Source organism: Clarias gariepinus, chromosome 21 (assembly GCF_024256425.1).
Source record: "Clarias gariepinus isolate MV-2021 ecotype Netherlands chromosome 21, CGAR_prim_01v2, whole genome shotgun sequence".
NCBI classification, from domain to species: domain Eukaryota; kingdom Metazoa; phylum Chordata; class Actinopteri; order Siluriformes; family Clariidae; genus Clarias; species Clarias gariepinus.
The window spans coordinates 15282488-15310123 of NC_071120.1; the positions used below are offsets into that span (position 1 = coordinate 15282488).

General features: G+C 39.7%; 1 protein-coding gene across 2 annotated transcripts; it reads right to left on the reverse strand.

Moving 5' to 3' along the window:
• Positions 1–3730: 3730 nt before the first annotated feature.
• homer1b (homer scaffold protein 1b) lies at positions 3731–27285 on the reverse strand. Of its 2 annotated transcripts, XM_053481057.1 has the most exons (9): positions 26904–27285; positions 22153–22309; positions 16854–16985; positions 13889–13981; positions 13241–13398; positions 6203–6359; positions 5347–5457; positions 5191–5271; positions 3732–5043 (listed from the first exon to the last, which is right to left on the reverse strand). In XM_053481057.1, the coding sequence occupies exons 1-9, from the start codon at positions 26906–26908 to the stop codon at positions 4855–4857; spliced, it is 1083 nt and encodes a 360-aa protein (XP_053337032.1). In that variant the 5' UTR covers positions 26909–27285; the 3' UTR covers positions 3732–4854. The 2 variants fall into 2 exon arrangements, with proteins under 2 accessions (XP_053337031.1, XP_053337032.1); XM_053481056.1 differs by lacking the exon at positions 26904–27285 and having other exon boundaries at positions 3731–5043; positions 22153–22462.
• Positions 27286–27636: the final 351 nt, after the last annotated feature.

A 27636-nucleotide genomic window follows, 5' to 3' on the forward strand; every position in this document is an offset into this window, starting at 1 on the left:
CAAAATATATTGAAAAGCCTTTCCAGAAGAGTAGAGGCCATATAGTGCATCATGGAGCACGTTTGTTTTCCATAAATTAACGGATCTTTGGTTTTATTGCCCACATGACTATATATTTTCTATGTTTTATATATAGTGCATGTAATTTTTAAGGAAAAAGTAAGTCTTTTATGTTTCTTCATGTGCAAATACAAAATTCTTCTATTGAATAAACAAGTCAACTCGACCATTTTATTAGAAATAAACTGCACTCTTTTTTCACATGTAACACCAAAATTGTGTAATAATATATTTAAGCAACTAAATATGAAATATTATTCAGATTATGAATATTGCACTAGGTTTTGGCTCCCCCTAGTTGCTCCTTGTAGGTTTTAAACTGTTGTGAATCAGAAAAAAATGTGATGGTCCTACTTAAGCTTTGGAAAGACAACCCTGGTTATGCTTTTTTAAAATAAAATAAAAAATCTACTGTAATCTAATAAATATGCTACACTGTGCACTGAACTATGCTCTGTAAATAACAACCGTGAAACCCATCATGTGCAGAGATAATATGCAAACTCCAGGTACACACAGCCAAGGTGGGACTTGTACTCTCGAGCCTGGAGGGGCGCGATGCCACAATGGTATCCACCATGCCATTATGCTACATCTTTCTGGTACATTTTAGGGTAATTCTGTAAAAGAGCAGTTAAGAGATGACAACAGGAAGTTGTAAATTGTGCGGGCTAATGCAATGCTTGTTTTGAGCAGCTATATGCATATCTTTGTTCATCTATGTTCAGCGGTGTGCAAAATGAACACAGAACAGCTAATAAAATTAACCAGTAATGCCAGCTATCAGCAATTTTTCCAGCTCAATACAGTTTAAAGAACTTATACACAAAACACCTAAATTTTCTTTAATAACCCCCTTTTTATTGCTTTGCAGAAATATACTAGACTAAATTCGTATTTTCTATAACACTAGTTCTTGTGAACCACAAAACATTTTTAATTTAGCTTAATTTGGAACATTGGTGGCATAGGTGTAGTGGTTAGCACTGTCGCCTTGCACCTCCAGGGTCTGGGTTCGATTCCTGGCTCTGTGTGAGTTTGCATGTTCTTCCCGTGCTTGGTGGGTTTCCTCCGGGTATTCCAGTTTTCTATCACAGTCCAAAGATATGCAGGTTGGGCTAATTGGCGTTCCCAAATTGCCTGTATATGTGCCCTACGATGGATTGGCACCCTGTCCAGGGTGTACCCTGCCTCTTGCCCTAAGTCTCCTGGGATAGGCTCCAGGTCCCTGCCACCCTAAATACAGGATAAAGTGGTATAGAAGATGAGTGTGTGGAACATTGGTGCATATCTGTTAAAACTGCAAGAGAGAATTTAAATTGCATCAACATTTACATCAGAGGTGGAAGGTAGCATTTGTTTAATTATGGTACTTAAGTACATATTTCATGTATCTGGACTTTATTTGAGTAGTTAATTAGTAAATACTTTTTTTACTCAGCTGCATCCTAAAACAAATATCTGTACTTTCTACCTCACTACATTTCAGTTTGGCGTTGCTTAACATAACCAGAGTGGAAATATTGCCTCCTGCTGATTGTTATGCATAATAGTATGATTTGCCTTCCCTCTGAGAAATTAATAATTGTGTAGCAGGTCGAATCAGGAGTGATGGCTAAAGACAATGAGGACAGAAAACACTTTTATAGTTGGCAAAGGGAGAGGGAAAGACAGAGAGAGAGTTTTTTTAATTCCTTTTTTTCTACTAAAGGCTACTGTGAGCTAATAGAAGTTAAGTACTCAGTGAGTACTTTGATACTTATCAATTTTATTAATTATTAATTGCAAATGGAGGACTTCTGCTTTTACTTGAGTAATATTTTGCATATTATCTGAGTAATATTTTACATAAGTGACTTTTTAAAATGACAAATCCATTTAATTGCATTAAACGTGTATGCCTGAGTCAAACCCAATTTCTATAAGAGGAAAATTGGTGCTAAACAAACCCTCCTCGTGCACTGCTGCTTCCACATGGACCACAAGGTGTCTCCCTCTTCATGTGGATATTAGAGTGTGTGGGTGGCACTAGTGCATCTCTGAGTCCTGTGTTTGCTGGAATGTTCAGCTGCATGTACAAAAATAGCTATAATGATGACTTATGGCTGAGATTTTCTACCATTACTTTGAGTGTTAGAGTGAGATGTATGTTTTTGTGAAGAATCCTGAATACAAAAAAGCGCTGATGAGCACCCTACTGTGTTGGAGTGTGTGTGTGTGTGTGTGTGTGTGTGTGTGTTTTGTTATTATGGGAACAAAAATTAAATAGTATATTAATATAAATCTGTCAAAGCCACTGTTATAGAAAAGTAATCATCACTTTGGGATTAATCAGAACTGAAAAATTAAACAGCACCACGTGGCTTAAAGATTTTAAATACACTTCATAAACACAGGTTACACAACCTATTGGGCTCCTCAAGTGTATGTAACAATACTCAACTGTATATAACGTGCGTGTGTGTGTGTGTGTGCATGTATGTGTCCAAGACATTGGACTACGGTTCGGAATTCCCAGGTTTAAATCCCACGACCGCCAAGTTACCACTGTTGGGCCCTCGAGTGAGGCCCTTAATTAACCCTCAACTGCTCAGATGTATAATGAGATCAAAATGTAAGTTGCTCTGGATAAGAGCGTCTGCCAAATGTTTGTGTTTCAAGCTCTTGTGAAAAGGGAATTCTTTAGCATTTTAGAAAATTCCAGAACCTGTCCTTGTAACAGCCCAAAAGCCAAAAAGTTTTTGGAGACGGTCCTCAGGACAGAGGACTTTACAAGAGACTTTCTAAGAATTCTTTGACCTATGACTGCAGCAAAAACCTCTAACAAAATACTACTACTACTGATAATAATAATAATAATAATAATAATGAAATCATTTTTTTTTATTTCAGCAAGATAGTGTTTTCATGCAGGCAGAACTGTGGTGTAGTGGTTAGCACTGTGGTCTTACACCTCCAGGGTCGAGGATTCGGTTCCTGCTGTGGGTCTGTGTGCATGGAGTTAGCTTGTGTGTATGGAGTTAGCATGTTTTCCTTGTGCTTGGTGGCTTTCCTCCAGGTACTCCAGTTACCTTACACGATCCCAAATTACAGTGTCCTGAGATTGATCCAAGCCCCCCACCATATATACAGGATAAACAGTATAGAATATAAATGAGTGAGTGTTTTTATTGATGTTTTTTTTTTCACTTTACAATTTTTTACTATTTCTTTTTTATTCAGTATTAACTTATCACGTTTATCACTGTATTTATGGTCAACATCAAAGTACCAAATATTTTCACCTCAGCTGTTTCCTGGGCCACAAGAAACCAAAATGACCGACAGTTGCTTGAAATCCCAGTGGAATCTATGTAAAACTCTTTTCCACCTCCCTTTTTTCAAGGACATTTCACAACAATAAGTGAGGAAGTAACAATTGACTAACCAGAAATATTAAAGTTCTCATTCATTCATTTTGAGGAACCGATTGTTCTACTGTCCCAAGAACAGTGTTGAGAATGAAGGAGAAGTAACCCTGGATGTAACGTCAGAAAGAGTATGATGTGTGTCTCATAAATGAATCATTGGCTGTTAGCTGTGTTATACAGTAACAACAGTAAACCACTTTGGGACATGCTGTTATCATCAAAACTGCGACACACAATAAATCTGGGATCAAACACTGTCTCTTTTCTTAAACATCATTTTGTGGATATTTTTAAATATTTTATTAATATTGGGAATTTTAAAATTGAACTTTCCAGTCTATAAATACAATCATATTGACAGTGCTCTATATAATTTATCCATCAGCATATACATTTCAGAGTAACACATGATTTTAAACTGTAAGCTGAACATTGCATTTCGTAATGCAAAAAAAAAAAAAAAAAAAACAGAGTTTATTTCCCATCAAATCTGCTCTTCACTGCAGAATTTATACTCTTAGGCCAAAACAATCTGAAAGCACTATAACTGATCTGAGGAAAACTATCAGGGGTACATCTACTAAACCACATTAGTCCACAGATTAGTCCAGAGTTGGAATACCTGATAAATACACTGAGGTGACATGAAGACTGTTTTAGAATATTGCTCATTGTACATTACAGGCCAATACACCACACCTGTATCTAAATGTTCGGACATCCCAGGGTGTTTTTGTTCTTGTCAGGAAGTCGATGGTAGAATATCCTGAAGCTCTGACTGAACATTGAGGCAGTTTCCTTGAAGGTGACGAGGCAAGCCGACACGGTCTGGCTACAACATATGGCTCGGAACGGACGATCTGGTGGGTGTGATTGATTCGAGTGTCCTCAGCAGCATAGTAGATGTCCTTTAATCGCAAGTAACCAGGCACGCTAAACCAGCACCTTAAAAAGGAAGAGCCTATGTGCAGCAACGTTCATCTTTGTAGGCTGCCTACTTTCTCTACACTACCTGCGTACAATTAAGGAAAACAATTCTAATAATAATAATAATAATATTAATAATAATAATAATAATAGTTTTTAAATAATAAAAAAAGAACGGGAGCAATATATGGATTATTATTTCCTAGTAGGTACCAGTGGCACTGAAGAAATCTTGTTCACCTAAAAAGTACAAATTCAAGTGCAACTGAATGATTATCATTACCGTATAAGTGAGTATATAATAATATGAGTTCTCCAGTCAAGAAGGCTTTAAAAGTGTGAAGGTACATGACGAGGTCTGGGTAGAAGAGCTGTGCATTTCGTTCTTGTCACCGTGTACCTCGCAATGTCTTCATGGGGTTTTTTTTTTCTGAGGAAGAAGCGAACGTAACATGTTCTAGCTGTCCTCTATGAGCTTGGCCAGGTTGTCCCTCATCTCTGTCAGCTCAAAGATCTTGCTGTCCAGGATCTCCAGCAGCGTTTTGAGGCTCTTGCGGAAATTCTCCTGCTCCAGCTGGCTCGTCTCCAGGCGCTGTTCCACATCAGCTAACTGCTCCTCCAGGTCCTTGTTCCTTGCATCTGTGGCCTAGAATGTGGGTTGGCACAAATGTGCTGTGAGATGTGATGAAAGCTGCCACAGCTTTTTAATATCAAGCCTTATAAGACCAGTTTCAGATAAGATGTAACTAGTTGTAAAGAGAGATATGTACAGTACAATGTAAGAAGACGTTACCTCTAGTTTCTGTTCCAGCGTCTCCTTCTGTGACTGTAGCTGCTTTGCCTTTTCAACTTCCTCTTTCAGGCGGTCCATTTCCTAGCAGAAAAAAAAAACATTGTTATAGATTTGGTAATGTAAAATTCTATTAAAATGTTTCATTTCAGCTTGTACCTCTTCTTTAGTCTTCAGTGTGGCCTCCAACTCCTCTATGGTTTTGTTGAGCTCTGTTTTCTGACACTTGATCGCATTGGCTTGACTACTTTGGCTCTCGAGTTCTGACACCTGCAACCCCAAAGAAAAACATAAAATACATTATTGAGATCACTGTCAGGTATAAAGGTATAATGTTTTCTCCAGATCTGACTGCCTGCTTCATGTCTGAAATGCTGGCCTCCCAGGAACTCCTTTAAAGCCCAAAACATATGGAAATAGCTTGGAGGAAATTCAGGATTGAATGGGGGTTGTAGCAATAACTCTCCAGTAAGTTCCTGTAATGTGCAAGTGGTGTTTATGTGTGTAGAAGAGTCTCTTCTGCAAGTAGGCGACAATTTATCTGTCGATTTCCAAGGAGCAGGCGTTTCACTTGCTGGATATTAACGGGAATATTCACTGCTCGATTTTACTCCTTTATTCAAAAGTCCTGGTTTGACTTGAACACCCCTGTATGTTGAATACTATTATTTCCAAGTGTTCCAAGTTACAGCGATTTCACACTGATTCTACATAAACAGATTAAAATGTGTGTAATTTGTAATTTATTCCAGTAATATCTTTTCCTTATGAATTTTAGGGAGAGATCAGTCTGGAGGTATTTCTATTGGGGTATTTTTCTAAACATAACATTGACTGTCTGTGCATCTACTCAAGGAATTCAAACAATTATACATACGTAAAATATTCTACATTTAACCAACGTTTTTTAGTCAGACATTATGATGAACAATCTATTCCCAATGATGTGAGTCACTTCTGTGCTATGCGGTTGTATTGTTTCATCTTGGGATGAAAAAGCTTTTCTGATCCTTACCCTTTTATGAAGCCTTTCAGCCTCCTCCTGATAAGCAGCCAGCTGTTGTTTCCACTGCTTGACGTTGGCGGTGGACTCCAGCAGTGCCGCTGTTAGTTTGGCATTGTTACTCTTCAGTGCTGCCAATTCTGCCTCCCAGTGCTTGGTGGTAGTCGGACTGTTGTGACAAAAACAGCAAACATAATAAAAAGACAGATCAATTATACAGACATGTGTAAATGTTAGTGCCCCCTCTTTTAATTTTAAGTGTTTTTGTGTACAAACATAATAAAAACCATCTGATCATAGCGGATGCCAGTGTTTGGCAAATACAACATCAGATGAACGACATATAACTTTTTTCACAGTGCCATCTTTACTTAAGAAAAATTAAGCCAAAAAAAAACAACTTGAGGGTAATACTAAGCACCTCATTACTGCTTCCACATGATTTAAGAGTGTAAGTAGCAGCCAGGTGCTGCCAATCATCAGTCCTTGAGTAAATGATCATCAACGCGTGTGAAGACATAAAAGCTGAAGTTTTGGCAGTTTGCTGATCTGGAGCATTCAGGTGTGTGTTAACAAAATGGCAAGAGGTAAAGACAAAAGCAATGGTCTTAGAAAAGCTATTGTTGTTGAAGATTATTGTAGAAAAGGCTATAAATCTATTTTCAAACAATTTGGAGTTCTATGTTTTATAGTGAGAAAGATTGTTCACAAGTGGAAAGCCGGTTGCCAATCTTGCAGAAGTGGACATCAAAGTACATTCACCCCAAGGTCAGACCGAGAAATACAAAACAAACCCATCTCAGACCCTACAGGCCTCACTGAGCATGGTAAATGGTAACGTCCATTTTGGCACAATTAGGAGAAGACCGAACAAGTAGGGTTTGGAAGAGTTGCCAGGAGAAAGTCTCTTGTGTCTAAAGAGCACAACTAATGTTCACAAAACTGCAAACCACAAGGATTCAGGGACAATGTACTATGAACAGATAAGACCAAAGTGAAGTTATTTCAGCTTAATGCCCAATGTTTCCCGTGTTTAACAAAAACTTAATAGCATTTAATCGGAAACACCTCATACCTTCGGTCAAGCACAGGGGTGGGGGTTGGATGATTTGGGCTTGTTTTCCAGGCACCGTACCTGGGTACCTTACAGTCATTGAGCTGACCATGAACTCTCCTGTATCCCAGGGTATTCTAGAGGCAAATATAAGACCATCTGTCTGACAGTAAAAGCCTAGTCGAAATTGGGTGATACAACAGGACAATGACCGTAAGCACACCAGTCAATCTACATCAGAATGGCTAAAAAATGAAAGAGTCAAGATTTTGGAATGGCCTAGTCAAAGTCCAGATGAAAATGCTGTGGCAAAACCTTAAGAGAGCTGTGCATAAGCAAATCCCCAAAAACCTCAATAAACTGAAGCAATGCTGTAAAGAGACAATGTGAGAGACTGATAACCTAATGCAGGAAATTATACCTTTGAGTGTTTGCTGCTAAAGGTGGATCTCCAAGCTTTTTTGCTTATTTTTAAGAAAAATTACCTGTTGTTTGTTTGAGGTTGTATTGGACTAATACCAAAACTTGCTATGAAGACTTTTATTTTATAAAAGAATATTTTTGCAGGGCATTAATTCAGCACTTGCAACCCCTTTTGAGCAGTTGACAATCTTTTTATGGCATTAAAAAAATCATAATTTTAAATAATAGAACGCTTTTTAGCCTAAAAACATCCTGAAGGCTGTCTAGCATTACATGCAAACACAGAAGCAGGTGCATTAGCCACAGTCTTCACGAGGATTGTGCCAGGTTTTTTTGATATGCTCTGAAAACCTTACAAGGCAATAGCATTAGAAAACTGCACACCAGTGTACCTAAGAGATCTGATGCAGTTTTAATGAGAAAGAGTGCTCTTGCTAAATATTGATTTTTCTTAATTTATTCATGTTACTTTTCTTTATAGTCAATAGTCACATGTCACAAGGTTTCGTTTGATTTTTTCCTCCTTATTTTCTCCTTAATTGGCTCCATTTTCCCCCAATAGCCTTTTCATCCCTATCATACAGCTGCTACCAACCAGGGACCACGGAGGCTCAGGAGCACGGCCAAGATCGTTCTCTAGATTCCCAAGCATGACTGTCTGTGGTGTCACTGGGATTGGAAATTTTGATTTCATTTATTCTTTGCCTTATAAACTGTTAAACTTTAAATTTTACAGTGTAGGTTTATTCTGATTGTTTACAGGCTTTTTTAATGGCTTATAATTAAATGGTTTCAATACAGTAGATGTTACCAAAGGCCTTGATGATGCCAAAAACATACTGTTACCTAAATGAGTGACATATATAGAGTAGAGTTTTTATGATATACAGTATAAATGATACTCTTACTAATTTTGGTTTGATTTGTTTTTCTATTATAAACATTCTATTATATTATAGATCATATATCTGAAAACAAACAAACAAAAAAACCATGGATGTCTCAGAGGCATGGTTACTCTCATAACAGTCAGGCACAAAAAGCCAAAGAGAGGCTATTTAAGGCCACATATAATTACAATGCTGTTCTGGGTAACTATAAAATGCTGTTTAATTTCGACTGTCTGTCAAAGCAGCACTGTGCTTTATCCACTGGAGTGCATTAAAAGCGAGAGCAGGCTATAGGGCACCATGCACACACAATCAAACAGTATACTTCCAGGCATTTTTTGGAGGTAGGATATAATCCTCTACTATACCAATGCACTCATCCCAGAGTTTCACTAGTGCTTGGATATCATCAAGGCAAAGGACGCACGCCGGAGCCATAATCGGACTACCTGCTTCATATCTGAAATAATGACCTCCCAGGAACTCCTTAATGGCTCAAACATGGCAAGGAAAGGACTGTATGGGAGACGTGGCAATAACTTCTAAGTGAATTTTTACAATGTCCAAGTGAATAATTTTACAATGTTCATGAATAATCGTCACCAATTGTCAAGTCAGCGATTTTGAAGGATCAGGCGTTCCTTCACACTGTGAATGTTTACTGGAACAACTGACATCACTGTTTATGTGTTTATTACCGCTGCTGTTCAGCAAATCTAATAATTCCTTACAAACCATATAGTGAACTGTATACGGTAATTGATGGTATATATTTAAACTATAATGTATATAACGTATATGTGTAAAATAATCACATCTCGACATCACTATGCAATAGCAAGCTGAAATCTCCCTAAGTGAAACAGAGCTATGAGACAGATTGCAATTCTGCCACCAATGCAGAGTACAACCCACAGAATTTCCTCTCTCACCCCCCCACACTTTGCAGAGTGGTTACTGAATTGTCATCTCTCCACAGCACATCTCCTCTTCCCCTGTCCCTCTCACCCACCTACACGGCAGTGCGTAACACACACCACGTCTAAACACTCCGGTGAGCACAGTGCCTACGCCGCAGGCCCACGGATCCTGACGATAATTCACATTCATCTCCCACGAGACTGTGACTGTAGTGCTGACGTCAGCGCCACCTTCCCCTCATGCCTGCCACTCTGACTGACGGATCCTCAGCCCACATCCTGACACCTACTGAGGACACGACGAGGGGCCACACATGCCTATAAAGCTCCTCACACGAGCGAGCGAAGCAGGTCGGGCCTCAACGAGACATTTGAGAGAGAAGGAGAGACTGGAAGAAGATCGTTCAGAAAGGCCTCACTGCCGTAAGTTGTGTATTCTGCTATATATATATATATACATTTTCCTTGATATTATTAGCAGACATCTTTCAGAGGTAGAAGTTTGCAATTAATATTAATTGCTTCCACTGTCAGTTTTTGTCTAAATATGATATGAAAAAAGCTGATTGTTTTTCTGTAAGACTGAAGTTCAGCCCTGATTTTGCAGCTCTAACACAGATGATTTCCCTCCTCAGAAAAGGACCAGGTGTAGCAGGTGTGTGTTAGGGCTAAACATTCATCTAGATGTGTTGGACTTTTAAATTTAGACGTTTTTATACATTTTGTTATTATTCCATTTTATTAAAGATTAACAATCATAGTCTAGAATGATTGCGTAATTCATTAGTTATTGGCTCGGTCATGTGACTTGGTGACTTTGCATTGAAGATAAATTATATGCCAATATTAAAAATGTCTGCTTTTTATGTAACGATTACTATCTTGATTTCTCAAGCCCACAAATCTAGGCCATTGTGTGCATTAAGGCCATGCACATCCTTCACTTTCTACTCGACTTCAGACCAAACATTTATTTAAATACCAACCAACATCCTGTGGAATTGTTCTTGAAATTGTTAAAAGCATACGCTTATTATTTTATACAAAGAAATTCACAAAATCATCACGTGCCCTTTTTTGTTACTAATTTTAAATCACACTTGTACTTATTTGTCTTTCGTCTGTGAACCTTTTAACGCTCTTGAAATAAACTTTGCACTATCCTCCATAAAACACTCTGCTTCATCATTTCCTCACCTCCTGCATAAATAATGTCAGCACCTCTATACAGTGATATAAACCAAGCATGTTCGACACGGCACACAAAATAACATCCGAGATTAATGTTCATCTCCACATGCTGACTAAATTCCCCAAAGCAAACTAGAAACTAAATCAATAAACAATTCCACATAACAGTTTACTGCCAGTTCACTCAGCGGTGCAGCACATTACACAACCCTCTTTACCGTGTATTTATTTGTGCACTGTATCCATATAAATACACGGATATGGCAGCGATTTCATCAGCACTCGGAGTGTCAGTGTAACGTTTGACTATTCATCCAGCCAAATCGGTATACACTTTAACCTAAACTCTAAACATCATGCATTCCAGCCTTTATTTTTTTCTTTTTTTCCTCTCTCTCTCTAGCGATATGACATAACAGGCCATCTGACTGACTCATGTGCTGCAGAAGTGACTGTGAGAAGAGTGAATTCACCACCCACACACTCCAAACACACCAGACGCACACACATAGCGACTACAATTGCAGGAAGATGCAGCATAACAGCAGTGAGCTCAGTTTCTTGCTAAAATAATGAAAACGATAATACGTGAGGCACTTACGGGGTAATTAAATTATGAGTGAAATGATTTAATTAAAAAGAAGCAATTGAGCGCCATATTTAGAGTTTAGGAATATGGCTATCGTGCACATTTGCCAAAATTGTGAACATTATGAGCTTTCCTGATACAGAGGTGTGTCTTGGTGATGCATTACTCTTGCACAATAGTACCTAAAGCAAAGAGCACTGTTAAAGGGATAGTTCAGATCTGTCTTTAATCAGAATTGAGGCACACGTAAGATCATTACCATTAGTCTTGATTATTATAAATTTTCCTGCTCTGCACACCGAGCCAGAACGCGAGTGCAATGTAAGTAATTGGGGACAAATTCCACAACTCTTGCTCTGTGCAAAAATGCATTACAAAGTTCAGCTGAGACTCATATGAAGCTTCTGCAAAAGTAATCTAATATAATAATATAATAAAAAGCACAATTTTCTTATTTAGCCTGCTTTTTGTGTGTTTGTGTTCAAAAGGCAGCGTGTATTGTTATATATAAAAAATAATAATCTCAGACACTTCTACTCAAGAAAAATGTGTCTACCTTGGAGATGAAAACTACATATCTGAACAAAGAGCCCTAGGAACTTGACTAAATCTGCTGTACTGTATATCCCCACTCTTTTCCAACTTTGTATTTGGCTTTTTTATTTAGTGTAAGATTATCTAAACAATAAATGTGATATTTTAATAACTAGATATTCAGCAACACGTCAGAAACAAAGAAGGATGCAATATTTAATAAATACAGAAAATAAAACTCTTCTCAGAAATGTTTACAGAAATGCATAATCATTCTCAAATTACAATATAAAAGTGCATTCCAACAGTCACAAAGTCACAAGAAGTGTACAAAATACTGGCAAAGAAAGATAAAACATCTTATCCCTGCAGGAATATGAATCAAGGTGAATAATGAAACAAAGACAGGCTTAAAGTGAGTCCATTTAGGTAGCTACAGAACATTAGAGGAATGCAATCCGTCTGCACCAGTAAAATTAATATGCATATAGAGACATTATGGAAAAAATCCAGTACCGTCAGAAATACAGCCCTGTGTGCTGTGCGTGTTTCAGCAAAATGCGCATTTCAGCAACCATGCGGTGGCTTTTGTATCACAAGCAGCAGGAATGGCTTTATCAGAACGAGAAGACCTGACATGTTTGAAACACGTCTCTGTAAAAAACAAAAGAAAAAAAAAAGAGAGACACAAAAATAATGTATTTAATACTGAAAAAAAAAAAATAACCTTCACTTGTATTATGGACCACTGATGCATTGCTGACTCAACTGTTCGACTCAGGAGGAAGAGATGAAGAAAAACAGATGACGCATGCCTCAAACTAATAAACAAGATCTACTTGGCATTGAGAAGGCATCATACTGGAGGCATCCCAGGAAGGGCTCGTTGCCTCATGTATGAAGGGAAACACGGTACAACCTTATTTAACTGCCGCATGGCTAAAAGTCTTCATTAATCCAATTTTATTACAACCCCAGGCAGTGCAAAGCCCAGAGGATTTGTCTGAGATTTAAACTATAGAAAATGAAATATTACTCTCAAGGAATCGAGCTGATGATTAAAATACGCTGTAATGGAGAGTGTTAAGAAACACAGGGATTTACATTTACATACTGTATATATATATATATAGATAGATAGATAGATAGATAGATAGATAGATGTTAGTGATTAGGGCAATTAAAAATTTTGTATATTTTTATCTTAAAGTGGTCATTTTATTTATTTATCCATTTATTTTATTCCATTCAAGAGCCAATGTATAATAATGTAAGATTATGTAACTACATTTAGCTCTTTTAGGTAACTGTATTGGGTTGTTGAGTTGATTAAATAAAAGCATGAGTGCTAAATGCAAACCCAGATCAAGTAGGCTTTAACTGCTTTAAAAGCTCCTCTTGCAAAGTGCACACACACACACACACACACACACACAAAACCTTAATTACCTGTGCGCAAGTGTCGGGGTGGTTGGCGATAGATCTGATTGGAGCTCGGAATTTGGCGATGTATCTGACAAGGTGGCGTCATCGCCGGTGCCGTTGATGCGGCAGAGGTCAGCGGAGGCGGGAGGGGTCAGAGGCGAGTGGATGTCAGCAGGCGATTCCTGTAAGGAACCACAAACGCTTTAAGTCCTCTGATTTCTGTTCTGCATATCAGCCAAGACTGACATATGTGACCTTCAATACTGCAGGCGCAATATGACAATCATAACCAGGATCAAAATACTGCATTTACTAAAAATAGACACGACTTGGCAACTTTTTTGTCATAACATGGTAGAGAATGATGAAGACGTCCTTGTATTTGCCTGCAGAAATTCCTCTCACAATTTTTGTTTCTACTGATAACACGCAAATCCTCGACTGGAAATTAACAGTTGCTTAATACGAGTATACAATTGACTTAACAAACAATACATCATTTACAGTACAGTAAGGACCTCGGGTTCGGGTTCTGATAAGAAAAGCAACATTAATCTACTGCTGCAAGGTTTTAACTGTGCAGCATGAAAAACTGCTCTAATGAAGTGTGTTCAAAAAAATAAAAAAAACAACATAGACAAGCAGAGATCTTTACAATGAAACCATCCCTACCTGAGAGGGAGAGCTCGCCAGCTCCTTCTTCTCCAGAGACTTCTCCTTGGCTAAGCGGGCCGCTTCTTTATACTCCGCAAACTTGTCGGCAAACTGCGAAGACATTTGAGATCAGATTGGAATAAACAGTGCGCATCGAAGACTCTCTACAGAGCCAGTAGAAATATAAATGTGCATTGAGAACGATAACAGTAAGCAGTTTTGAGGAGACGAAATATATCATCAGTACTAAGGGTCATATCTACCAAGCAGTCCTATGAATATTTTGTATGCTCGCGACTGCACTTCGGATTTAAAAAGCAGTGATCGTTAGCATAACTTTGCTTCGGTCAGTGCTGAGGATAATCTCTTGCAATCCCCCGGCTGACTGTTTTCCACTCAACAATATAAAGCGATATAAAAGCAATGCAGCAAAGGTTGTGCTTTGCATGTCACATTTTTTCCCCTGTTGACTGGGATTGTTTTCTGAGCCAGCACAGAATCTTCTCTGTAGATAAAAAAGAAGGACGAAGCAAACTAGACTGTGACCTTACAACTTGGTTACATCAGTTGCTATAGTGACAGGCTTGCTTTATACACACTAGAATTATCGCTGTGTGTAATACAGTACGTTCATCGTTTCATGGTAGTCCGAATGAAAGGGTTAGAGGCAATACCGATGCCCTTCTGAGATCCTGCTGGTCCAGTAGTGAAGCACTCTTGTATTTGCCTGTGGAAAAATGTCTCTCAAAGTGTTTCAAATGGTTTGTTTAGAAAGTGTGGACATGACTCCAGGTCCCCAACATAAAGTCATTAAACAACTATAAGTACCCTTACTACCTAAAATCCTTGGAAATTGCCATCAGGTTATTCTGCATCATAGGATGGATGAACGGTTCCGTCTATGTGCCGCCCAATGTATATACATCCGCCGTTTCTGTGGCGGTTATTTACAGGGACGGGTTGCCAGGTTGATGCCTGATTATATCTAAGCAATTGGGGGTGAAGTACCTTGCACAAGCATCCAACAGTGGCGACCAGGCACTGTCGGAGCTCGAACCAGGGACCTCCCAGTCTGCAGTCAAACACCCTTACCACCAGGCCCCCCCTGCCCCCCCCGTCCACCTTGTACCATAGGATCATTTCACAATTATGGTAGACTCATTGTTTATATGCAAAATTGCAGACATACAGTATTGTTGAAAAGTTGGTTGTTTATATAACAACTTCAGCAGCAACCTCATTTCCCCTCTCGTCTGTTCCAACTACTCAGTATTCAGCATCACCAGTATACTAATCACCGGTCATCATCTGTCATCATTTTCTGTTAGGCTTAACAAACAAACAACATTCCTCTGAAACTGGTCAGGTAAAGGGACTGGACTGAAAGTGAGAGCTTAAAAAAGTCCTACATGAAGCCTGAAGAAGGATTCCTCAAGACTATGCTAAAACATACAAGATAGTCTGGCTCTATGGAGACAAAATGTGAGGGGTGAATCCGAAGCCTATTCCAGAAACACCAGGTAATGTAAAAAACTCCATTGCCATCACCATCACAAGCCAAAAGATACACATTCACACACTCATTTTCAAGTAAAGGTTTTTTGGATTTTGAACATATCAGTTTGCTTTTCATGAGGTGGGAGGTCACCAGAGAACGCAGAGGAAACCCACAGGGATGCGAGGAAAACATGCACACAGACAGTAACCCGAGCTCAGGATCGATCCAGAGACCCTGGAGCTGTGAGGCTGCAATTGTGTAGGTATCAAATTTGTCTTATTGACAGTACAGCCATACAAACTCCTAAACAGAGGGGAGCAGTGATCTGGATATGTTATCTCCTTTTTCATTTCCAGACATCTTGGCACATCTGTGTGAGTGGTTAAGTGTACATTTTGAGTCACTTAAATCCCCTGAGCAGTTTATGGATGGGAACATGACAGTCTATTGTAAAAGGTTTTTTTTTTTTTTTTTTAGCTTGGATGGCAGTTGGAGTAGATGACTGTCTAACCTTTTCGAAATAGTGGATATGTCATAAGACATATGGTCATGAAGTCACCTTCTCAAATCCTATAATAAGATAGAGGGCCCGTTGAGCTTTTGCCGTTTTGGATCGTTCCTTTTCAGATTCTAACCTGGTAAGATTCTGTGTGCAAATGATTCTTTAGAGTAGTTTGCAGACATGATAGCATGTAGAAAAATTTTTTTCGATTGTGCCGGTTTTATGCTAACAAAGAGTGTGACAGTGTTTATTTGCATGCTTTTAGATTGCCCACCCCACTGGCGCAAATGGTCGATAAAACATCTGTAATTAGTGCTTTGGTAAATATGGCCCTTAGTGTGGACACACAAATAGAGAAAGGTGTATGTGTGTCTTTAAAAGTCATTACAAATCAGTGCACCACTCATTTGATATTAGATTAACATGCGATCAAGAGAACAAAGGGTTAAACCACTAAACCAACTGACATATAGGGATGTTCTGAAAAGATGTAACATTGAGCATGTTCAAGCTTGGTTCAAATAAACTGTAACTGGTCAAGTGGACGTTATAAAGAATGAATCATGCCTATTTAATGCAGGCAAAGGATTAAAGGAGAAAGAGTGATCATAAAAGAACAGTACGCATGCAAGTGCGTATGAGGGTGTGAAGGCATGATGTCTGTCTTGCATAAGCCTGATAGTGAGGCCTTGCTGGTTTACCACCCCCGATGTGTGACAGTATTTAATCATAATGTGGAGGAGAAAAAGAAAGAAAAAAGAGAGAGAGAGAGAGAGAGAGAGAGAGAAAGAGACTTAGCAAGAGAAACCAAGAGAGAAAAATACTGAAAGAGAAAGGGGAGAGGGAAGGACCACGCAGAAGAAGCCTCCCACGCACTGATGACTGTACAGCTGCTCATTAGGGCACAGTGTGTAGGTGTTCCCCAGCACCGAGATGCACAGAAAGAGACTGAGCGAACCAGAGCAGTGCACAATTCCACCCACCTTCGACAGATGATGCTCTGAGGAGAACCCCAAGCCGTACACCGTGTTGGCGCGGCTATCAGCCCACTGCCCAAACTTCTGCGACGTCTTCGTGAAGCTCATGTTTGGGGTGATGGTGCTGTTTATTATAGCCTGTGGACAATTACAAAAAAAAAGACAGTTATTCTTCACAACCCATAAAGAACAAGCAAACGTGAAATTACTGGTGGGGAAACAAGCCTTAGTGGGGGCACAGAAAGGTTTTGAAGCTCTCATCTTAGTGAGCATACAGTAGATGAATAAAGCGAGGGTGTGGTGGATGGTGTCATCGTGAGAATACCATAGCTATAATTCTTGTCTACCTTTCCTGCGGCAGGACGTGGCTTGGATGCCAATCTGCGAAATAAAGAGCTCCAGTCATGTGCAGTGTTGATTTAATACGAACGAATTGATCATAAACGGGATTCGAAGGATCCCATAGAGTGTGGTCATATACTCTTAAGGAATTGATGTGCGTGTATTGATCTGCTTATTGAACACCTCTGTGTGCAAAATACAATAGAGCTCCCATGTGAAAGCTAACACCGGAGTGAACAATAGAATACTCTTCTCACTAAACATACAAATGATCACAAGATTAATCCTACGTCTGTTTGCGAGAACCCTTTAAACTGGGTGACTAAATAATAGAGACATCGCCTGACATAAACACGTAATAGCTTCTGCTCAATCTTAAGCCATCGCTGACTTTCTAAGACGGTGAAATGTGAGCGATGGAATGACCAGCATTACTGCAAGCAAGTGTGTTGTAAAAGTGTGTGGGTGTAAATCTGAAAGGCGTTCCGATCGTGCACGGAGAGCAAAGACAGAAAGAGAAAGGAAGAGAGAGAGAGAGAGAGAGAGACAAAGGTAAAGAGCAAACAGTAGAGAGATAAAAATGAGAGTTCATGGAAAGCAGAACCACACTAAATTAACAGCACATACAGTATAGAGCAGGAAGGTTTTTCCCTCTTTTTTCTCAGTCAAGCTTTCCATGTATCCTGATCAGAAAGTGAATCAATGTTTATGCATGTATTTGGTACAAAAGGCTCGAGATCTTCTCCCTCCCACACACACACACACACACACACACATCTGAAAACATGGTAGCCAGAGATTCATTCCATACAACTGCATTACATGATTTCATAGAAGATAACTGACCGTGGGCTTGAGCTTTGCTTGTGTAACAAATGTTATACAATCCAAGCAGTAGGAAGTGGGAGCATTCGCTCCTCCGCCTCCTTTTTCTCCTAGCTCACATGGAGGAGTTTTCTCACATGGAGGAGTAATGACTCCCACTGACTCCCTGCTTGTACCTTACAGCTAAAACCATAAATGAAAGCCTTTCATCTTTACTCACTTACCATAAGAGCAAACACTGATTTTCATTCATTTGTATTTTTTATAATACATAACTATAACATGCATATTAATTGATTTTAAGATCAGACAGAAATCAGAGAATGTCCTACTAAAGCGATCTAAAATGACAAATCTCCTGCTGACTACTTGCTTATTATATCCCTAGAATGAATGTCTGATCTTTATTCACATCAAAGGTCTATTGGGTTGGCTTTTCCAGTTGGTACCGCGGAGACTTAGGTCTGAGCACCAGTTGGATGGATGGATAGATGGATGGATGATGTTGGTCCATTTTTCATTTTCTTTTAGTCTCATTCTGCTTAAATAATCATCCTGCTTCTCATCTTATAGATTGCTAACCAGTTAAGCCATGTTGTACATACATCTGCATTGTTGGGAAATGGTGAGTTTAAAAAGGTAATGCATGTGTGCTTTTATTTTTTACTGGCTCATCGCAAAAGCAAAGCGTTATACCTTATGTCGGAGATTATTATTGAATTATTTTCTTTTATTGAAACAGCATTAGCCATTTTCAATTGTTACCGTAGCATACAACCACTAACTTCTCACAAAAAAACAAGAATAAACCAACATATTGGCACGTAAATCACTAAACAGAGTACAAATAATTCAATAAAGCATACTTAATGTTTTCAGGAAGGAGTTTTCCTTTAAGTAGTTATTTCTCATTTTCCAATATTGGAGCAGCACACTACAAGGCAATTCTGGTTAATTACGCTTTCCCTGAGGTTCAGTGCTATCCATCCCTACAAATTGTTCTCTTTTTTAAAAGGTGAATTCTACAGAGTCAGATCTTTATACATACCCTCATTCTTAAAGCACATACACATTTATGAGCAGAATGATAGGTTTGAGTAAACACAATTACTTTTCCTTATTAATTACAAAGACATGTGTCATAATGATTGTGTAAGATTTACACAAGGCACACACGATACATATAATAATATAATTAGCTTATGTATTACTTTAAGGCTTTGTTTTAGCTCTAGATGTATGGTACATCCAGCACTAATGTTCTCGGATGACAAGCAGTACTGTCAAACATATAACTGAATGGGATCAGAATTTATGTTGACAGCTCATCAACTCTTAATTTACTGCTGACGGCCAAAACTAATGTTAGCTAATCAATCACGTAAACATCAGCCAATCCAAATCAAAGTGTTCTAGCGAAAGTACCACAGTGTCCCAGCTAATCACTCAAACACTGGTCTGTACACAGGGACAAAGTGTAAACCAATAAAGGAAGTATGTCTGATTTCGGGAGATTGACAGTTTGAGCATTTTAATGTCTATAGATGGTGCTCGGAGATTTTACTGTTTCTTTTTATTTCATGATCAGCATTGTGAAAGTTCTGATCAAAATTCACACATGCTGTGTAATCAGGCTTCAGGCTTAAAGTTGCATGAAATTTGAAAAAGTGCATTGACACATTCAAAAACGTAAATTTTTTTAAAAGTTTTCTATTGGCTTAAGACTATTTTCAGATGTTGTGGGAATAAGTGCACAGCAAAATCTTCAATTAACACCCAGAGTGTTGACACTGGGAATTATGTTGTCTTTGATATGGATCATGGAGGGGTCTTTTCTAAAATCAGCATGTGTGTACGCATGACGTGTCCATCTCATGTGCTTTTCCTATAGTTTCAGTTTTGCTCTGGTCTGATTGAGTGGCGTTTATATGTTTATCCTGGAACTTTTATAAATGTGTACCTAAACTGAGTTGGCACATCTTGATCCAACACAGGATAAACTGCATGGAAGATTTTGAAGTATTGATGATGTGTTCTTATTTTCATTTTACAATTTTATGTCATGTCAATATGTTTTTTTTCTGCTTAAAAATAGATTCTATAAAATTTGAGGTTAATAGTACATAATAACTTTGTGTCGGGTATATAAATACATTTCTTGTTCATGTATTAAAGGGTTAGCACTGTCGCCTTGCACCTCCAGGGTCCGGGTTCGATTCCCGGCCAGACTCGATTCCCGTCTCTGTGTGCATTGAGTTTGCATGTTCTCCCCGTGCTTGGTGGGTTTCCACAAGGTTCTCCGGTTTCCTCCAACAGTCCAAAGACCTGCAGATTAGGCTAGTTGGCGTTCCCAAATTGCCCGTAATGTGTAAATGAGTGTGTGAGTGTGTGTATGTATGTGTGCCCTGCGATAGATTGGCACCCAGTCCAGGGTGTACCACACCTCGTGCCCTAAGTGTCCTGGGAAAGGCTCCAGGCCCCCGCCACAATGAATACAGGATAAAGCGCCAAAGTGTATTAAAGGTTTTGAGTGCAAGTTGTAAAGTGAGTGAATTTGGATTGACAGTTTTGGATTGCTGAGGGTATGCACTTGCATTCAAAAAAAGCAGCAATAGACTAATGGGTAAATGGCAAAATTGTCACTAAATTTGTTTAATCAAAATGTAATTCTAAGACAATAATGTATATAATACTGTATATAACAATAATAATGATATAATAATATGTCTCCAATAAAGTTGAATCTTTAAAAGAATGAAATACATGCCGTGCAACACTGCTGATCCTCTGACACTGTTCAATAGGTCCAGGTCAGTTCAGCGTGGCTCAAAGCTTAAAAGCCTTCAATAGTAGTGTTTCTATCTGCTCTGCTGGAATTTACAGAGGTCAGGGTGGACTCCATAAATTCTAAGTAAGATGAGTAGAGAGGCATATTACAGCTAAGATATCAAGCAAGGTATTAAATAAACCAATGGATTAGTGGACCGTCTTGTTAATGTGCCATCAGCCATAACTGAACTATCATCTCCCCAGTGTGGCCCTACGACCGTGCTCTTATTACATCTGACCTCATTTCACTGCCCCAGTCTCACCTTGCTTCTCATAAAGACCTCTAATACGAAATATGTTTACTGCAATACTTCAGATGCTGTACAAGAGCAACATCCAGAGGCACTTTTACAACTTAACACGTTGTACCAAGAGCAGCTAAAGCCGTCACAGCCACAGTGAATGTGCTAAAATCAATTTTGATGACATTTGCATGAAAAGAAGCCGTAGTTAATGTTTTGGACATAAAGGCAATAGGCTCCACCGAGTAGTTAAAACCACTTCAGCATGCTGGATCACTTCACATGTTATTTCTGTCTCTGAAGCTCTGAACCTGTGGTACAGAGAACTCTAATACAGAAACACACACACACATTGGTGAGTGAGCTATTTCTGAGGTCTCGCTGCAAGAAGGGGTAAGATACTAGGATTGAGTTGCCTGATTTGTCAGCGACTCGAAATGCAATGTTTCGTCTCACCTAAGAAGTTTACGTGAGCAGACATGTAGTGCATGAGGAAAACGTATGAATTTTTTCCCATGGCGACGAATATGGATGCCTTACATTGCAGTAATGTCTCAGATTCTGCCTGCTGCTCTCTGAAAGTAGGGAGTGTGATTCCAATACTAATCATGGTCGCTGCCCTTAAGGGCTTATGATGCAGGATTGGTGCACCAAAATAGGCTCCATATAAAATCAATGTAGTGATTTTGGTATTATATTGACGCTCTGAAGCTGCAGCTAGCAAATCACACATGTAATGTAAAACGTGAACTGTGCAAGCATGTAAGTAAATGAATAGTGGCAGGGATTGTGCTTTTTTTAATTATTATTATTATATCTGTGTTGGTGCATGGACTACATTGTATGCAGTGTTCCAATGCATATCATAATGGCACTTTTATACATGTTTTATTAATGCTTAAATATAGATTAAACGTTAATAAGGCGACCAAAACAATAATAATAAGGTACCAAAACAATCCTGACAAATAATAAAGTAATATGTAAATATACAGTAAGAGCGACAAGTTTTTGTGCCAGGAAAGAATTACCCAAAGCCTGCACATGCAAAACAGAGGTTGGTTCACCTTTGACCCGTCCAGGCTGATGATCCGGTACACATTCCTGGTGCTGTCATAGAAGTAGGAGACAGTGACGGCATGCTTGCTGGTGGGCATCCAGTTCTTCTTGGTATTGGGGTCGATCTGGAAGACATGCGCCCGTGTGCTGTAGATAGGCTGCTCCCTGAAGGGGACAAAAAAGAAATGGTGAACCTCTTTGTGCCGCAGTACTGTGGTCTGACCAATGCCGCTGTGTGAACTTGCACGGCCTGGGAGTCGGAGGACCATCTCCCTGGCCTCCATCTTGCTTTGAGCAGGGACCAGAGAGACTCATGCGTTCCCGCCCACCTAGCTAGATACATCGGTGTCCTGCTTTACAGAGCATTAGACAAGCAGATACAAGTCGCTCAGCTGAGATGGAAATGCCAGCTGTTTGGCAGGGGTCGGGTAGGGCAGAGTGGGGGGTGGGGACTAAATATAGTATGGAAGAAGGTAATCTGTCACGGTCCCATGATCTACACTGTTACTCCTGTGCTAGTGCTTGCTCTAAAATCAAAGTGACTTTACGTGATTTGATTGAAATTTTAACGAAGATGCGTCCAATTTTTCATCAATATAATGAGGGTTGTGCTGTTTAAAGGTTCTTTATAGTGAATTCCTTTAGTAAATAACTAGAAGGCCTGTTATTCTAATTTGTTTTATAAGTTATGGTGATGGCAGCATGATGGCTTAATGGTTAGCGCTGTTGCCTTGCACCATCCGGGTACAATTCCTGCCTCGAGTCTGTGTGTGTGGAGTTTGCATGTTTGGTGGCTATCTTCCGGGTACTCTAGTTTCCTCCCACAGTCCAAAGACATGCAGATTAGGCCAACGTTCCCAAATTGCCAGTAGTGTGTAAGTGTGTGCCCTGATTGCCCCAGATTGGCACCCAGTCCAGGGTGTACACTGCCTGATGTCCTAAGTCTCCTAGGATAGGGTCCATGCATCTGCAGTTGTCAGTCCTGTGCCTTATGTGTATTATTACTTATTTCAAATACTTGAAATCTGATCTTTATACAAACATCACCTTCTGCTGGGACAGATAATTCTAAACAGAGCCCCTAAATATTTGCACGTCCAATTCTCACCTCTTCTTGAACTCAACTGGTTATTGTACATGATTACTTAAGATCTGCTGCTTTAACTGTAAAGACTCTTGTACAGTAGCATTCAATCACAATACTGAACAGTATTTGATGCATAATCCCACCTTCCGATGAAATCCAGAAGAGGATGGGGTCCCCCTGGTTTCTTTCAAGGTTTCTTCTTTGCATCGACTCAGGAGGAGGTTTTGCTGGCCACTATCACATCTGACTTGCTCATTAGGCATCTACTGTAAATGCACATCTGGATTGCTGAAAAAGCTGCTTTGTGTCTACAACAAGATTGTATGTTTACTTGATACATATTATCAGTAGTTTAAAGACTAACTGTTAAGAAGTTTGCTCTTGGGTGGCTGGAATGAAAGACTGCAGATACATGGTAACCATTTAGAGGAGGATGAGTTCCATTTTGAGTCTGGTTCCTCAACAGTTTTCTCCTCATGTGGTCTCAGGGAGTTTTTTCGTGCTCACTAGAGATCTAGATCTACATCTAGATTTCAGTTAAGCTGTTTTGTGACAACGTCTACTGTTAAAAGCGCAATACAAATAAAAGAGATGGGATTCTTTCACTCTGGGTCGAATTGGCCCTTTTTTCCACTGCTTCAGCTTCTATAGTTTTCCTGTATTATCATCATCATCAGACTGGACTAGCATGTGACCTAATTCCAGAGATAACCCCTTCCCCCAGAAATGTTAATACTTTACAGTATTTATCTCGACATACAGTAACACCATAATCAAATCACAGAATCAAGTAAAGTAAAATTGGAAAAAACGACCGAAATCGAGGACGGAGGCCTTTGTGCGCTAGAGTTGGTTCAGCTCATCTATGGGGTGTCTAATTATCATTAGGGTACTTCTAATCAACTGCCGTTGGGCTGATGTTTGGATATCTGTATGCACGAAATGGAGGAAGAGAAATGATAGCTAGGGGTGTTGTGAGAAAAAAAGGGGAACAAAAGGGAAAGAAACAGTGCAGTTGGAACATTGAGCTTATGCTGCACTCAGACGCTGAAAAATCTTTGAACATCAAAGGCACGTTGCATAATTACCGTTAAAATTCACGAGCAATCACAGTGATAGTACTGGCTGTGGAAAAAAAAAAGTGTCGTTTAGCTTTAGGTGTATACACTGTATTTTTCTGCATGGATTTAAATACTGAATGCTGTATATATTGTATTTATTCAACATTGGACTTTTTTTAGTATGTCTGTTTCATCATCCTCTACATCTAAGCACAGCTCTCTATTCAAAGCAAGTGCGCACACTGTGTCACCTTTCTGTGCGGAATATCAGAGCAGTTAACGTGAATTGTATGCTGTGTGGGAGGCTTTAGGGCTTCATCATGAGGGGCGTACATCAGGCATATCTAGCTTAACTGTTCTCATAGTCATGTTTTTCTGTTCTTTGTAAAGCAACTAAGCGAATTAATTAGTGTTTTGATTTTGTACAGACACTAATGGAGTCACGCCGACATCTAAATTCCAAGCAGTCATTGGTGTGAGAGGTGAAACACTAATCTGCATTCACCCCAGAGGAGTGATAGTAGTAACTCTGGTGTGATAAAAACCATTTCACACTACTTGCCTCCTACAACCAGTCAGCACCCAAGGATAAAAGTGTTCACCCTTGTCTAATAGCGCTCTCATATATCATTTCAAACGACTTTGTACTCTAAGGGAACAGCCATGAATCAATCCTTTTTTTTCGGTGGTGGTCGAAGTGACGTAACTGTCACACATATGGTTGGGTTTTGGTCTCAAATCCTCAAAGTTAACCTGCTTCATCTAGTGGCCTAGAATGCAGAACAGCCAATCAGTTCGAGATATTGTTCTAAACAAATGTAAAGAGTGGAGGACATTGGAAGAGGCAAATATTTTCTCAGGCATTTGTAACCCATCTTTACTCATTGTAGTGGAAAAGAGCTGAAAGAGCAGAGCTTGTACAGCATAATGTACCAACCCCTGTTCCCTTACAATATTTTACTTCAGTAGGGCAAACAGCCTGGATTTGCCTAATTTAATACTTGGATAAGATTTAATAGACTTAAATATAGAATAGTCTTTTTAAGACAGAACCGAAGGCAGCAGGCTCCTTCTGTGGGTTTGCAAGGTCATGGGTCTACAATTACATCATTTTTCAATTATTAACGTTCATAACCTGTGTATCCCAGGAACACTGAACACACCATGGATGGGATGTCAGTACATCATAGGGCACCATGCATCCACGTGCATTTACATTTATGGAATTTGGCAGATGCCCTTATCCAGATCGAATTACATTTACATCAATTACCAGCTTGGTGGTGTTGGTATTGGAACCTGTGACCTTCTGTAGTTCAATATCTTAACCACTGAGCTACCACTCCACCATTCACACACCCAGTCACACCTAGGGCAATTTAACATAAAGTGGAGAAAACCAGAAACTCCCAAAAAAAAAGAGAACCCACAGAGAAACTAAAAGTACACACAAAACTATACACTGACTTTATGCGAAGCTCTGGATCGACTTTGGGACAATGGAGCTGTGACGTGACTGCACAACCCGCTGCACCATTGTGCTGCCTCAGAACTACAATTATCACAATTTAATTAAGTAATAAGAGCAGTGCTGCTTAAAAAGGGGAAAGTGGTTTTCCATGACAACAAGGAATGCTTAATACGCAAGCAATTCCTCAGCAAATAAAAATAATCAGTCGAAGGGGGGGAGCACAATTAGCAAGGAATCTATTTATTTTATGATATACATTAACCATGTCTCAGTATTGGCTATAGTCATAATTGCCGGTGTGCTTATGTATAGCTATTTCATTTCAGAAATAATAGCTGTCCTTTTGTAAATTCACATACTAGAAAATGTCAAAGTTAAAGCCTCCATTTTTCCAACCAGCAACCAATGACAGCACGTTCCAGCTAAAACGCAAATGACACACAAATGCATTATCTAATTGCTTTGCCCTTCTTTATCCAGGAAAAGAGCGGACGGCCAATTATGTGCATGGTGAATGTGCTTTAAAGCCTACCTTCTCTATCGATCGCAAATCTATAGCCATCCATAAAGATGAAATGCTGAGCTGTTCTCTGTACATTTTACGATCGAATCTCCCAGAACTCACTGCCAGTGCTGGAATGCAAGCCGGCTTGCCTACTTACTGCAGGAACCGGCAATAACCTAAGCATTACAATGTAATGGCCATGCATGGATGATGTGGACAGACGATTAATGGTTTGCTATAATAGGGAGATACAGATGAAGGCTACACAGTGAAGGGGTTGATACCCACACCTGCACATTATATCAGAGAGGTCCAGTGCTTTGAAAGAAGAGAAAGTTGGGGCTTAATGTCCATTTAGGGAAGCAGGTTGATCAGTTCAATGAATGGGTTGAATAGAAATGAAGAGAAAATGCACAATCAAAAGAAAAAGAAAGAAAGAAAGAAAGAAAGAAAGCCAGTGCATTCTGTAAGATGGGTCGGGGTGTCTGTCGTTTCTCCTTCTGGATGCTGCCATCTGGTCTATAAGTTCTACCCAGGTATGGGTGGAGATCCATAAACCAGAGCAAAAACCAAGCTTTTCTGAATGATGTCTAAGGCAGACTCCTGGTTAATGCGGGTCGCAGTAATTCACTTACCCCATGGTGGATGATTCTTCCTTTCCTCGGCGCTGAATGATCCTGAGACAGAATGCAGATTTAAACCGATTTCCGCTCGCGTTTCGTCTGAGTGGCCTCCTCGTGTCGATATGAAATGAACCGTGTCCGTAACGTGTCCATCAGTGCCGGAGCCGTGGCTCCTCCGCGCGCGCTGCCATTCCACACGGCGGCATTTTCTCACACGCGCGCACACGCACGCGCGCACACACGCACGCATGCAGCGGTGCTGGCCGACGCTGTGTGGGCTGTGGGTTAAATCCCACCGTCAGTTCTTTCCCACTGAGCCCGGCTGCCTACCTGAGGAAGAGGCCCACGGATCTTATCGGTTATATCATGATCTATCCACGCAGAGTGTTCCTCTACAGCGCGCGTGGTGCGCAGAGATACACACACCGCCGGACACACACACACACACACACACACCGCTGTCACTACGAGCTGGATGAATGGAGACAGAGGATGAAGATGAAGAGGAATCTGCTGCCAATTGCCAAGCAGAATCTAAGCTGCAGAGTGCAGCCCTGCCAGCATCATCCACACACACACACACACACACACACCAATAATAATAATCATCATTAGCCTCATCATTATTACTTTTTTTTTTTTAATGTTCTGGTAGTTTAAATTCCATTAATGGTATACATTTATCAATGGTCTCATTTAATATTTGCACACACACACACACTACGGGCAATTTGGGAATGTCACT

What these genes read in the sequence shown, in the direction of transcription:
- homer1b (XM_053481056.1), bottom strand. Translation starts at nt 22,428, where the DNA reads ATGGAGGCCAGGGAGATGGTCCTCCGACTCCCAGGCCGTGCAAGTTCA. An exon ending in TCAGCCTGGACGGGTCAAAG is followed by an intron (nt 16,986 to 22,152) that starts GTGAACCAACCT and finishes AATTGTCCACAG; the next exon opens with GCTATAATAAACAGCACCAT. An exon ending in CGCTGGAACAGAAACTAGAG is followed by an intron (nt 5,044 to 5,190) that starts GTAACGTCTTCT and finishes CCCACATTCTAG; the next exon opens with GCCACAGATGCAAGGAACAA.